The following is a 14,968-nucleotide window of genomic DNA, read 5'->3' as shown; positions in this document are numbered from 1 at the left end:
AAAGAACTATCCAGAATGTCAAATACCAACCTGTTCGGAAGCCTGACGGATGAATTGCAGCAACTTTAATTCCCCATTTGGAAAGCTCTTGTCTCATTACTCCAGAAAACATGGACAGAGCTGCTTTTGATGCACCGTATGCAGCGTACCTTGGTAGTGGAATGCCTCCTGCAGGAGCAATATAAACATGATAAAGCTCGACGGTGGCTCTTTCCAGCCTTTATTTTCGTGATTTAGAAGGAAGATTATAGCGCAACCAAAATTATGTGGCTCTCACTGAGGTTAAAGACAAGTCAGTGAGGGAATCATTTCTTTCCGGAGGTTAAAAAAAAGTGAAAGTTGTAAATTAGCTTCTGCTTGTAGCAGTTACGCTCAGTAACACCTGATAAGACACCTTGCATGGCAGAAAAAATAAACTGTATTGCATTTAAGGGCAAAAACTGCTGAAAATTACGACTGTTGGTTTCAGAAACACAGATAATGTTTTAGTTCATATAAATAGTGAAGCAATAGTTTAATGCCGCTGTTCTTGTCACTCTAACACGAATTTCAAGCTCCTACTATAAACCACAGTTACAACAAAGTAAGTAATCTCAATTCTAGCTTTATAAAGTGAACTTATCTTCCAGTTGTTTCCAGCTAGTTTCAGAAAGACCAGAGACAACAGTGCAAGAGTGGGGAAAACCTCTGTGGACAAACCAAAGCTGGAATCACATCCCCTGGGCAACAGGACCCTCCAAGACCCATCATAGAAGCAAATCCCCCCCTATAGTCATAGCCCGTCTTCTCCAAGCCCAGAAGCGTTTGTTCAGATGGAAAAAGATAGAAAACAGCCAGTGGTTTAGGTTAATTTAAAATAAATCCGTATGCTTACAAACCAAAAGCTTCCAGAAAAATATATCTTCCAAATACAGAGATTTCCTCTGTTCCAAAAACTGGCAGACTGTCACTTCTTCAGCTTTAGAAAAATCCAAAGATGTTCTGATTTGAGCATCTTCCCCTTCTTCAGCCACCCCACTTTCTCCACAAGATTGGTGTTCTCACCCCACAGAGTGTTGCTGCCAGATTTAGGGGTCATCACAGCCACCACAGGCTGTGTTGGCACAGCAGGAAGAAGGGAACAGAGTGGGCAACCCTTCTCCTTGAGGCACATCACTCCTCCTCCTGCCTGCATGGGCAGTTGGGCACATCCTCCATTTCAAACATTACACATTTATCTCGGTGTATTTGAATCTTAAAAGAAAATACTTCAAGGCAGGGGAATTTTCAGGTAAGTCACTGGTGACGTTTATTGGGTTTTATACTGCCATGACCAAGTTATCACAGGAGCTTCTTACACAAAGTCATTCCTTTGAAGAAGTCAGGCCAATTATATGTTAATTATTTTTCTGTATGCATCTGAATAAGTTTGAGTTTCAATTGGTTTGAGCCAACTGAATCACACACTTTCTCCCTCTGAGGTCAAGCTAACCTCGAGTCCAGTTAAATTAGCTCTACACAGACAGGAATAGATTTGGCACAATGAGACCTTGCTAACTTTTCTGCTAATGTTTCACCAAGGACCCTCAGACCCTGCATTAAGAGGAAACTGTTTACCCAAACCAGCCCGCGTGCAAGAACATCTGTGCGAACAGCTCTAGTGCAGCAGGGTCATTATCAACTCCTGTAAGGGCAAATTACTCAGCACAGGGAAGCTCTCCATTTATCCCTGCAAGGCAGCTCAGGGATTCATGCCAAGAATCAAGACAGCTGCCCCAAACCACCAAAAGTGCAAGCTTTGCTTGTGTTCTCAGAGAAAACAGAGGCCTGTCCTCTGCCTCTGTGCTTGCAAGGGCTGGTGGGCAGAGCAGCACCAGAAAGGTCCTTCTGATAATTCAGACCCGATTTCCTGAAGTGTCAGCAATGAACCATAAACACAGGAATGCAGATACAAAACATACTTGGGATTAAAAAAAGAAAACAGAAGACATCAGTGTCAAAGCTAGGCTGAGGCCACATCCTCAACATAAGCCATGAACACAAGCTAGTGCTTGCACAAGCCACCTCAGCAATACAGCAGGATTTGAGTGGACACCAACTGTACAGAAATAAGGGTCAAAGATGACAAAACAAAGGAAAACTTGGGAAGCAGGTGATATGGTAAATCCCTGAGAGGTCTTAAACCAAAATACCCTCCAGCATCATGACATCTTGCTTCTAGCAGGGCTCATTTTCAAAGGAGCATTCTTGCTCCTCAGCTGTTGGCTACCTGATACTGTATTACTTCTGTCCTACATCTCAGCACCTCAGCTGTCCTCCTAGAATAGAAGGTCATGTTATAAAGGCATATATATATAGTAAGCACAGGATCCAATTTAAGGGACAAAACTGGAGAGCATATTAGATGCTGCTAATCATTTTTTAAAAAGTTATTTTATTAATGAAAAAAATACCGTTTTGCTAATAAGTTAGGTTAAAGTATTTTAAGAATATAAACTAAATATTTTAAAGAAATACAAAACACACAGTCTCTTCAGGTCCCAGGTTATTAGCAGACCATGCTCTAGGATTGTGCACTCTGGAAAGAACCATAGGATGCAGCAAAAAAATAAAACCTCCTTCTGCTCTTGAAGAATTACATGTTTCTCTTCAGCAGGTGTTTTATCATTGTGCTTTCTCACTTTAACTATAGTAATTGAGCCCTACCAAGGGTGCAGAGGTGGAGTTGCCCTACTGAAATATTTAACATTTATTACAGACTGTTACAAATGGCAGATGTCATGAACATACCCAAGATACATTTATGCCTCAATTTTAACTCAAAGTATTTTAAAAAAGGTCAAAATTTTAGCTGTAACCAGCCCAAATGGAAGAAAACCTGTCTCTGCGTTAAGACAGACAGCTTTGGGGCATCTCCATGATGTGGTTCAATGACACACAAACTGAGGTGGTCACAGACTTCTGCTGGTATGTGTTATAGAAATATCTGTGACTTACCACCCATCTTTTTGGAAGCTCACAAAGCTGTCACTCATAGCATCTATAACACAAGATCTGAATTTTACTGCCTTTTATATAACAGGGTATTTTTAGCCATCTTAAACTCTTCTGCTTTAAGGGCTGGTTTCTGGGAATAGTCTCCCAAACAGAAGAAAAACCTGCACTTATTACCTAGATACCATTTCCATAGGTGCATTGACAAGCAAGACTGACTGACACCTTGTCAGCCTTTTTGCCAAGGAAGTTATCTGTTTTTCCTGTTGCACCAGAAACTTATTTAGTGCTTTAGTTCAGCTCACCTGCCATGCTGGACATGTTAACCAGCCTTCCCTGGGATTTCCGAAGTAACGGTAGGAAGGTCTTGGACACCTCTACAGCCCCAAAGAAATTCACCTCCATGCACTGCCTGTACGTGCTGATAGGGAGCAGCTCACCATCGGCGGGGAAGCCCAGGATGCCTGCGTTGTTCACGACTCCCCAGAGCCCTGGGAAGAAAAGAAAGCACAGGGCTGCTATGCAGCAGGAAATCATCTCCATAAAGATTAAACTGATGAGCTGGGTGGTGCTTCCAGATCAAGGCAGAGATGCTCTGCAGCTACAGATACGCAGCACCCACTCCATGAACAGTCATCACCGTTTTTCATTTGTCCCAGAAACCAGGAGTCAATCTGCCCACAGACTGAGGGGTGGAAATGACCCCCACACAAGCCATGATGCCACCAACAGGTAAGAGATGCACCTTGTAAGCAGATACATTAGTACCCCCATTAGAATGACAAAAAAAGCCATACCTGTATTTTGCAGCTTCTCTGAGACTTTCAGATAGGCTTCCTTGACTTGAGTGGCATTGGTTATATCCAGCTGCAGGAGAGAGAGTCTCCGAGAACAGGTCCGTCTCAGCTCCTCAGCTCCAGGTCCATCCTTATTCAAAACCCCAGCAAACACAACAAAACCTAAGTTATCCAGGTATTTAGCCAGCGCATGTCCAATCCCAGTGTCGCTTCCTGAAAGCATCAAAAAGACACTTGAAAAGCTGGTGTTTCCTAAACTGTCATCTAAAAAAAAAAAAAAAAAAAAACAAGAAAATTGGAAATACATGAAAATGTAACCAAAAAGACGATGAAATAAAGTTGCCGAAATACATATGACAGTAGGAAGAAAGGTTCAGATCTGAAGGTTTGAGGAGCTGGACCTTTGCATATTCCACAAAGATTGATAGACCATGTCCTCTTGGCTCAGAGCTGATGGCATCAGCTCATGTTCTCCCACTGATAGACTCTTAAGACTTCCAGAAATAAAATGCCAGATTGGTTTTATACAAATATTCAGATAGAAACCTCATAACAGAAATATTTATGGGAAAAAAAAAAACAAACTAACAGAAAAAAACCACACAAGTACTTTAATTTGAAATCTCAGATGGACAAAGCAATTACAGGGCATTGGAATTCAAAGAAATTGTTGGGCTCTATTGCTTAATTCAAAGAAGTTGTATTATTTTATTCAGATATCTACCATCTGGATCCTTCCAAAAAATACTTTTTGGTCACAGGCTGCCACCAAGCCAAAGCTAAGCAAGTGTTTCTTTACCTGCAAAGGAGTTTAATGCTTTCAAACCCTAAGAAGCCTTCAGAATGGTATTTTTAGGCTAAGCCAAATAACACCGGATATTTCATTCATGAAAACTTGCATCAGAACATCTCTTATTCTCTCTATCCTGCTCCAAACTTATTCCCAAACTTTGCACAGCTAAAGCAATAAACTACTAAATGCAGGAAGCACCATAAAAGCAAACACACTACAGCAATCTCTGTGATTATGATTGTGCAGTTCCTCCCACAAGGTAAGAAATATTTAACAAATAATTCAACTGATCCACAAGTCTCTCCCCTTGACACAGAATCTTGCTGCCACTGTCCTAGGATACTTTCAAGCATTTTCTCTCCCAGCGTCCTTTTTCATTCCAGTTTCCATTCTTCCCATCTACAGAGAAAAACCTCAGCGAGGGAGGAAACACCTCACCCATCTGCCCTCCACCAAGACTCCCAATGAAGCAACACAAGGCTCTGCTAGAGACAGGGAAGCAGTTTATAGGGACTGTGCTGCAGGAGTTTTGTAAAGGACAGTATCAGGAGGAAAATGAGGAGTTTAAGAAATCAATGCAATTTTTACACTGTAAAGCAGAGATACATCAGTGTGCCCCACGATACTGCACCTCACCCTCCACTGTAACTGCGACAAAGAAAGCTCCTGGATGCTGATGTGCACTGAGATCCAGGGAGCAATCCCAGGGCTCGGCTATATCCTGCAATAGCAACTTATTACATAAAAGCTCAGCTTCCAAACCTACCTGCATGGCTGGAAACCTGAATGTGGGACCAAGTGCTGGGACTCCTGCCAGTTTTTTACTACTTCCTCATTTGTGAAAGAGCTGAAATGCTCCCAACTTAACCCTACCAGAAACTTATAAGGGTTAATCTGTGATTTCCGTCCACCAAGGTGGATGTTATTATAGTTATTCACATGCCTGCTCCTGCACTCAAAATCCATAGTCAACAGAATCTGACTGCCAAAGCCACTAATCTTAATCATGTTAGCTCTTCATTTCTGTGTTCTGTCTTTTAACTGGGGCTTTAGTCCCGAAAGGTGAAAAAAAAATTAATTCCAGGTGACTTGAAAGAAACATGTACTAAATGCCTGGACCAATCAGTGCAAGATGTTGAAAAGAATTACTTGTGCTGTACTTAGTTCTTAAAAAAAAAAAAAAAAAAAAAAAAAAAAGAGCAGCTTTCTGGCATTTTTGAAGTTGAAGTCTGTTGAAGATGCACCAGAGCACCACATATATCACACAGCTTCTCGCAGCCCTGGCCTGAAAGAGGACAAACCTGCATTCTTGGAATTCCCTGAAGAGACATGAAGAAGCCTGCAAATATCCCAAAGGCATGAGAGATTTCTGGGTTTGGGGGTGGGATGTCTTTCCTTTTCTTTATTTTAGTGAAAAACCCTATTTCTGGGTCATTTCATTCCCCCTTTCATCCTTCTCAGCAAGTACACAGCCACAGAGCTACGCATTAGTTAATTTTTATAACGCAGCTTTAACTTGGGAAGGGGCAGAGTACTCAAAACCTAGGGATGGGTATAGCAACCGCAAGAAGGAAATAAAAAGCAGTGTTTGTATGTGCCTGCTGCTGGTTTGTCCCCAGTTTTTATCAAAACAAGGCTGATTCAAGTTTCAGAGCTGTTATTGAAGTCCAGAGAAACTTTACCTTTCAACTCAAAATTCAAACAGTAGTAGAGAGAATTCATTCTCTCTATAGGGAAGAAATGGAGATTTCCCCCCTATATACACACACGTCTATGTAAAAAATAACAATCTGTGAATGATTAGAAGATTTATTATGAGAGGCAGTCAGTACTGGCTGTAACTGAATCATTACTGAGAATTTAACATCGGCTCACACTGAGCATCAGAAACGCCAAGTTACACACCAAGACTGAAAAGACCAAGTTAACTGGAAAAATTCATCCCACTCTACACAGAATAACCAAGGCAAGAATTTTACAATTCCTGCTACTTTGAATCTTCATGGTAATTTAATTTTTAAGGAAGCTGGCTCTTGGGTCTACCAAACCACACTAAAGTGCTCGCGTGCCCAGGAGCTTCTGTTTAAGGACACTGAAGCACTCACTCCCAGCAAAAGGATCAACAGAAAAGTTTCACCAGTGACTGGGACTGATCACATGCCCGCAGTTATTCATGTGAAAGGATTTTGACAACTGGGCACACAGTTTTCCCTTATCACGGTACTCCGATGAACTGCTGGCTTAAATAAATAACACACAGTGGCACCCGTACAAGGGACATCCAAAGAGGAACAGAATAATATTTGACAAAATCCAGGGAGAGAAGCACAGAGATTACTCCATCCTCCGGCCAAAGGCAGCCGCCTCATGAGTGATACGTGGCAGCTGCCCAGAGCACAGCAGCATTCCTCAACCCTGCGGGGCTGAAAGGGGAAAAAAGAAGAAAGTAAATCACCATTTCCTATTAAATGCTTGCCTCAAGTCTTGTCTAAATTGGATAAAATGACACCAAAATTGATTTAAAGGCACCTTTCACCTGCCCATGCAAGCAGACACACATCCTACAGTTGGTAAAGGGAAGAGTACTACAGTCCGAGCAATTTAACCATGAAGTGTGTTGAGTAAAACTTTCATTTCGGTTGATGGAGGGTTTGATTGATTGCATATCAGTCTGGAGTCAAATAAAGGCCAAGAGCAGCCTCCTCAGATGTGTCAGCTGTCAGAGGTATCCAGACTTGCATTTCTTCAGGACAGTTGCAGCACATGTACAAAGAAAGCACACTGACTTGCTGGAATATACCCAAATGCTGTTTACTGCTCTAATTCAAATTCTCTAGAGCAGGTAAGCTCTGAGAGAGTGCTCTTTCCTGAAGAGCTGCAGGCTTACAAAACTGAAAGCGCCCAAGAGCAAGCACAACCCCAGCATCTGCAGGGTGGAAAAGGAGTGCTCCCTATTCCCCCCCTGCCTGATACCCATCTTCATCTGATTCTCCCTGCAGGGAGAAACCCAGCTGGCAGGTAAAGCATGAGGAGAGAACTTGCTGCTCTTCTTGTCCTCTTTTAACTTTTATATTTTATTCCCATATTAATGCTTGCTAGGCAAATCTAAATTATTTCCAGGTGTCCCTATAAAACAAAATGAAATTCTGCAAGAAATAGCTATATAAACCAAAGTAACTTAATTTAGCTTTCCAGAGGGGGAAAATAGAAAATAAAACAACAAAAAAGGAGCGAGTTAACAGTGCAAGAAGCCGTTGGCAAGCACTTCGGTTTAAAGATTTGATTAACACAAATAAACAACATTTAAAGTTTCAGAAGAAATGGAAGAAAAGCCATAAAACCACAAAAATGCCATCCCTGCAAACTAAAAGTGGGGCTTGAGTAGATCAGAGTGTTAATAGAGACTGAATTGATTAGCTCTGAACTTGCACTGCTAGTAAAGGAAATTACTCACTCCCGAATGACTTCATACATCATTTCAAAGAGATGGCACCAAACCAGTGCCTTGAAATATATGCATGATACACACAGCATGCACCGTGTAAACGCGCACACCAAAAGATAACCATACATCCATAACCAGTGCAATAAATTCAAGTAAACAAAAGTAATGTATGAATATAATGTTCTGAGGGCTTCCAGGAATTACTGCTTCTCCTAAAAAATTAGACCATCGTAAGTATTCTTATGCTTTTTGCACCAGTTAGTTTCACAAGTAGGTCTAAAAAGCTACTTGTAAAGATTAAATGACACACTAAAAATAATAGCATCTATTAAGATGCTTTTCTACTTAATTTCAGAACGCCTATTTACCTGGAAAAAAACATCTCTGGGCAAAGGAAATAAAATGAGCCAAAAAAATAAAAGGAAACGTTCCAAGCATGCATTTCGTAGGTACCTAACCTGAGGACACAAAGTTTTCCAGCCCACTTGGGAGAAAAGCCAGTTTTTCCTTCCCAGAGCACATCTGCAGCACCTTACCTGTGATGAGCACAGCTTTGTTGCCCACGGGCAGCAGCACCCTGCCACCCAGGTACGCAGAGGAGACGAGGCTCACGGCACAAAACACCACCAGCCCTCCACCAGCACCCAGCATGGCCATGCACAGCAGCCCCAGCAAGGCAGGCAGGAGGCTCCAGACCAGCATATTTGCTTTCTCCACCGGGCTTCTCTTGGCTGTGAAGAGCATAGTTGCCCCAAGAAGCGTGGTGACACCTGCGCAGAGCCATCCAAGGGGGCTGCCGGTGAGAGCATCCATCAGCAGGGGCGAGAAGCAGGCACACACACCCCACCACCGGCTGGGTAAAAGCAGGTGTTGCTAAATGCAGCGTGTGTTATATAGGAGCAGGGGGTGGGGCAGAGAAAGAGGACTCTGTTTAAAGGTTTCACATAATCTCACTTACCCTTGGCATCAGCAAGAAGCAGAAGCCTTCCCTTTCTTACCTTTTATTCCTTCTGCCTGACAGCTCCACCTTCTGAACAATACGCTGGCTGGATAATGATTGACAGCACTGGGAATAGACATGATGTAGCAAGCGCTGGCTTCAGGAAAAAATTAACTGCTATATGTTTTATATGTTTAAAGTGCATTTTCCTAGACAGTGAAAAAAAGAACAGTTTCCTTTATGGGAAATGGTTGGAATTTCCTGCCTAAAAACTTGGGATGTAGTTTCAGTGGAACTTGGTTTTAATGGGCAGTGACAAAAGTGAGTCAGGACAGGGTTATTGACTCTCTGTAGTACAAACTGTGTTGTTAGCATTGAGCTTTATCACGCACGGGCCAGCCTCCTCTTTCAACAAAAAGCCCAAAATGACCTTCCCTGCTTTACTGCACACCTTTGGCTATTTACTTACTCCAGAGTCAGCAAATACCTACGGTTAATTGACATTCAAGGGTGCCTGGGGGGCTTGGGAAGGGGTGATTGCTGGTTTGCCATTAAGGGCACTTCCTTAAGTGAACACATGTAACACACCTGAGATGGTCAATTAAATATATTTAACAGATTTAACACCTACTGTGGTGTACTCTGAAAGTTATTTAAACAACATGAAAATTTTAAAATCCATCCAGCTGAAGGATTGAAATACAACCTAGGCATATTTAACACTGTTTAAAAATCCCTGCTAACTGGTTTGAGAGACAAGCCTAAGTTACCAGACAACCAGTTAACATGATGTATCTGGTTTTCCAAAAGAAAATGTAGTGCTGACCTATTTTATTTTAGACAGACACCGGAAGATTGAAGTGCAGGGTGCAAACCTAACGAGACACAAGCACATTTCCATTCCATTAGTCCTTCAGGGCTTTACAGGAAGACAGGTCTGTTGAATATAAATTTTTACAGCCAGTGAAAATGTTTACATACCTCTATAAGTAGTTTACATTAGAGATGAGGTCACTTTCTTAAAGGAACATTACCCTCGAGGTCTGCTTGTCATTCATTACTATTGTGAACACTCATTCATCCATCCTCCTACTAGTGCACAAAGTGTAAACTATTCTCACTTCTCTTTGCCATCTGCTGCTTCTGCTTTTAGTAGCACACTGGTCTCAAGGTCAATCATACTTTGCCCTCCGTTAAGGCATCTTCTTAAAGATTTCCTTGGAGAATGTTGCTTTCTCTCCCTAATTGGTCTTTTTGACCAGATTTGTTTTTCAGTTCAGGCTAGAATTTCTCACAGAACTCTTTGGGTTTCCACTTTGCTCTATTTTGTTTGCTGATTCAGGCTTTTTCAGCTGTGCAACGCAATGACTGCCGCTCCTGAGAACCCCTGCTCTGTGTGCTTTTGTGGCTTGGGTAAGGAATCTGCATTTCAAGTTCTGCAGGGAGGTTCTTGGCTACACGGCTTTTCTTGGAAAATAATTTCAGCAGAAAATAGGTTGGAATCTGTTTCACCAAATGAGTCATTAACCAAGATAGAAAAATTATTCTCATGAGTAAATACATATAGGAGCAGAAAAAATATGAAATTATTTACTTTGACTGACAGCTTCTGAGAGTACATAAACACCTTCATGCATTTGGATTTTGGTGGACTTAATGGCTACACAAGCACTTGTCAGCCTACAAGTCCTGGATGCAGAAGCTATTGGACTTGAATAAACAAAACTCATTTGGGCAAAACAGATTTTGCTCTTACAAATACTACTGAATTCCTATACAAAGGTTGAGATAATCCTCTGTCTTCAACCAGTTATCTATTCATGCACTCAACCTGAAGCACATGAATTGTCCCAAGTAAAGACAACAAAAATACTAGTCTGCCTAAAGCTAGGAATGTAGCCAAGTACCTTTGTGAATTAAGATCGCTGAACTCACAGGCATGTACTGAATAAGAGCAAAAAAAGATTATGTGCAACTGAAAATAAGGTTGTGTAACCTCTCCTTTGGCTTCAAACTATTTCTTTAATAGACCCTCAGGGAAAATAATTCCTGGCAAATAAAGTATGCATCCATTAAGTATGAGTAGTAAAGTAAGAAATAAATTCAGTTATTGGAGATTTTGTTTTTAGAAATATAGTAATTGTAAAGATTGTAAATTCAGAGATAGACAAATTCCTGAAGATCACTTAACAGTGAAGAAACAGCTGTAGTTCACCATTTCTCAATATTCAATTCTAACACAAGCTAGTAACAATAACAATAATAATAACTTCCTCAGCTAAATCTCCTGTTACTTTCTCAAGCATATGAACCCCAGAGTGAGGAACTTCTGCACCGATGGCCAAACTGAACCTGTAAATCCTTTTGGCAGGCACCCATACAACACACAACTTGGCATTATACAATCTTCAAAAGAAATAATTGCAGCCTGTATTTCCTATATGAATTCAATGCTTGCAGCAGCTCCACCTTTATTTTGAAGCAGTGGGTGATGTAGTAACGTGTCATATGAAATAAAGCCATGGGCTGTAAGTTCTGCCTTGGTATTTACATGAACTCTAATCACCCTTTGTAAATTTTCTGCAATAGACAAAACATCTTAAATCAGAGAAATCATTAAGATTATGAGCGCTCCTTTGTATTTGCAAAGGAGGTTTTCTTCTCTAACTCTCCAAACATCTATAGATCTCTAGGCTTTCAGGAACAGCTAAAAGTGGATTGCAGTCTTTCCAAAATAAGTCATTTTTTATCAACCCAATTGTCATTATTTTCCAAAAAGAGGACAGAATCAGAAAACCTAGAGGCAATTAGGTTCTCTTTAGGAATTAGCCAGGAATCATCTCTAGGTTATCCTCATGAGAAATTACACTTGCCTGCCTTTCTTCTGTCATCCAATAACATGAAACAGCTTTCACAGAACCATCAGTATTAGAGAAGAAAAGATACCCGTTAATCTCAGTCCACTTCTCTGACAGCAACAGACTCTTCCCTGACATTTCCTTTGATACATTCAGAGTAAAATTCTCGTCCTGCCTAGGACAGAGCACAGCATAGTGGTGTCTCAATACATGAGAAATAAAGATGTAAGCTATACTCTGTACTGGAAACTTAGTTTGTTTTTCCAATTAGGTTTTTATTATATCTCTCTATTCCCTTCCCTTCCCTACAGCTTTGGCTCTCTGAAGTTAATGGTAGCACCCCCAGAACACAAAGGATTTCCACATTTTTCTAGTGCACAGTTTGCTCATTTCTTTGCAGGTGCTTCCTGAAATGCAACTGCAATTTTGCCTGCCTTACTTCTGGATGGTTTCTCCAAACCACAAGTCATACAGACCATATCTACATTAGAAAAAAAATACACTTCTGCATCTTCTTTCTGTAACTTTTCCCCCTGCGTGTCTCCAAACAACGTCAGGTTAGAGAAACATCTGGTTTACATCGAACCTTTTCCACACAGTTTAATAGCAGACCACAAAACGTTATCAAATATTTAGATATTATCTATGCAAAAGTCACATAATCTTTATTGTACTTAAATTCATAAACAGCAATGTGAATATGGAGGCAAACAGAAAATCAGGCATACATGGTAATCAAAAGTCTGATTCAAGCATGGGTAGACAAATTGAGTAGCTAAGACAGGTAACAGTAGTGATGGAGTACAGACTTCAGCAATCCCAGCTCACCAGGGACTCCAGGTACACATGGTAGATATTAGTTCCTATTGAAATCTGGGCCCTATTCTACCCTTATAAATATTTAACCAAGTAGTGCTATCTTGCAGCTATCATAAACACATACCTTTGATCAGACCTTTAAGTGCAATCTAGAAATGGACCGATATTGTCCAAAGCAAGATTTTAACAAAAAAAAAAATCCTCATCTCCAAGCCTAGATGCGCTTCTCTCTTTTCCTCGAAAAAAGTCCCTTCAAAGTGTGGGGGGCTTACTACATCACCAACATGACTTGTCACTCATTGTAGATAGTGAAATCACATACAACTTGCAGCCCCAGAACATGTGTCTCAGCTCTGGGCATGGATTCTGTTAAGGGGATGAAAGAAAATGAGTAGGCAGCATCTCCTCATCACCACTTGGGTTATTAACTATGCACATCTGCAACATGCCTCCCCTTCCATCTGCAAACTCTTAAAAACATCTCTGCCTCTCATAAACAGAATTGTTAGCTTTTCCTCACAGTTACATCAGCTAGTCTTTGAAACGAAAGCCAAAGCAAAATGAGATGAAAAATGAGCAATGATTCAAAAAGCATTAAGTGATCAACCATGACAAAGTGTCACCTGCCCTAAACACATTCTGTTTTCTGTCACTTGAAGGACAAATCCCTCACTTCCAAATGGTGAAGCCATGTATTTTTCCTGTTGAGGAATCGTGACCTCACTCTGTGTGTAATCAATGACTTATGTTATTATTTTGATTGAATGTGTGTTTGCTACATACCGAATGTCACCGATTTCTCCTTTAATGCTGCTGATCTGAAGGGCATTCCCGTTGCTTTTCAGTGATGCTTGCGCTGCTTGTAAACTGCTGCAATCGTGTTTGAATGTTGTCAGCAAGACCAGCGCTCTGTCAGGAATGACTTAGTGATAGATGATCCTCCCGTGGAGCAGGGGGACAAACTAGATGACCTCTCAAGGTCTCTTTCAGGATCTATGGGGGGGGGGCGTTGACGGTTCTGTGGCAGGTAGCATTTTAGTTAAATGGTATTTTTTCTTTAGGCAATCCACCAACTATGGAAAAATCTGTACACTCAGTGTCATATTTTGTTGTTTTGTTTCCCTTTATTATATTGTCTATCTATCTCAGACATTTTATACCATGCAGTAACCTTAACCCCTGACTCAAAAACTGTTTAGATGTAAGCTTATCTAATCCCATTAAAACCACTGTGACTATTCTCACATAAAACTAGACAGATTATTTAATAGGTTGCTGAATGATGGCTCCAATACCCATTAGGTCTAAGTGCTCCCTGAGAGCCCAAACCCACAGACGCTTAGGTACATTCTTAAAAATAAACACAGATATTCATAGCCACGTATTTACACGTGCACACCTGCAGAATTGGACCTCAACTTAGATTCGAGACATGCTAATAGATTCATGCAAATGAACCTACACCATAAAACTATTTATTCCACTTTCCAGGTGAAAAAACTACCGAGTGCAACTTAATTAACTTCTCCAAGCTTTAAAGTCAGTATTAAAATATTGTCAAGCCCCAGGTGGAGGTCATACCTGAACAGGCATGGATTCTGTGTGGATAAGTCTGTACAGGCACTTCACACTAATCATCCCTTGCAGGGGATTCCTTCCTGAGCTGTGCATAGTTTGTAACTTGTTTTATTAATACTGTAAACTATCACTTGACTTTTAGTTTTCATTTCAAAACTGCTTTTTAACAACATATACGACAGCCTTAGGGCAAAGCTCTCTCTTGGATGCATGCAAACTTTGCTAGAATCACTAAGGGCTATGCAGGCGTAGCTTCAAAGGCAGATTTGGGACCTATAACTTTAATTCATCCACCAAATGGAGCTCCAAAATCCATTAAGGAAAAATAACTAGTAACCATCTGTCTTTATGCATCAGGCTGAAAGCAGTTAATCAAACCTAGTGGACATTTTTACTTTCTTCTTTCTCTCTCAACAGCTTTGAACACAGATGCAGCCTTTCCATAATTAAGCTGAGCATAGTAGCTCCTAGACAGATTAATTCTGGGGAGCTTGTCAAAAATGTCAGATGGCATACAGGTTCTGTGCCTTGTTCCTGGGATTTTTATATTTATTTATATATTTTTATATATATATATAGGCAGATTCAGGACACAATTATTAAAACTAACAGCTATCTATAGCCCATGCTCTTAACCCTTCACAATGTCAGCAGTGTTAGGAGAACCCATACCCTATGATAAGGTATATTTTTTCTCTCTCTGCTAGGGATTCAAGTCAGGATATCACCTCCGCAGTGAACAAATGTCTCGGGAAACCGAACTGA

At 40.8% G+C, this 14,968-nt stretch overlaps 1 protein-coding gene across 1 annotated transcript in view; it reads right to left on the bottom strand.

Annotated features, from left to right (window-relative positions):
• Window positions 1–8,821, bottom strand: part of HSD17B2 (hydroxysteroid 17-beta dehydrogenase 2) — a 10,684-nt gene extending 1,863 nt beyond the window's left edge. The window contains exons 1-4 of the mRNA XM_009647179.1: window positions 8,545–8,821; window positions 3,771–3,983; window positions 3,279–3,464; window positions 31–168 (exon numbers count right to left, since the gene is read on the bottom strand). Coding sequence (XP_009645474.1) covers window positions 31–168; window positions 3,279–3,464; window positions 3,771–3,983; window positions 8,545–8,821 — 814 coding nt within the window. The remainder of the gene's footprint in view (window positions 1–30; window positions 169–3,278; window positions 3,465–3,770; window positions 3,984–8,544) is intronic.
• Window positions 8,822–14,968: the final 6,147 nt, after the last annotated feature.

Source organism: Egretta garzetta, unplaced genomic scaffold, assembly GCF_000687185.1.
Source record: "Egretta garzetta isolate BGI_Z169 unplaced genomic scaffold, ASM68718v1 scaffold39, whole genome shotgun sequence".
Classification (NCBI taxonomy): domain Eukaryota; kingdom Metazoa; phylum Chordata; class Aves; order Pelecaniformes; family Ardeidae; genus Egretta; species Egretta garzetta.
The sequence above is the reverse complement of the archived record's forward strand: the minus strand, read 5'-3'. Positions and strand labels throughout refer to the sequence as shown.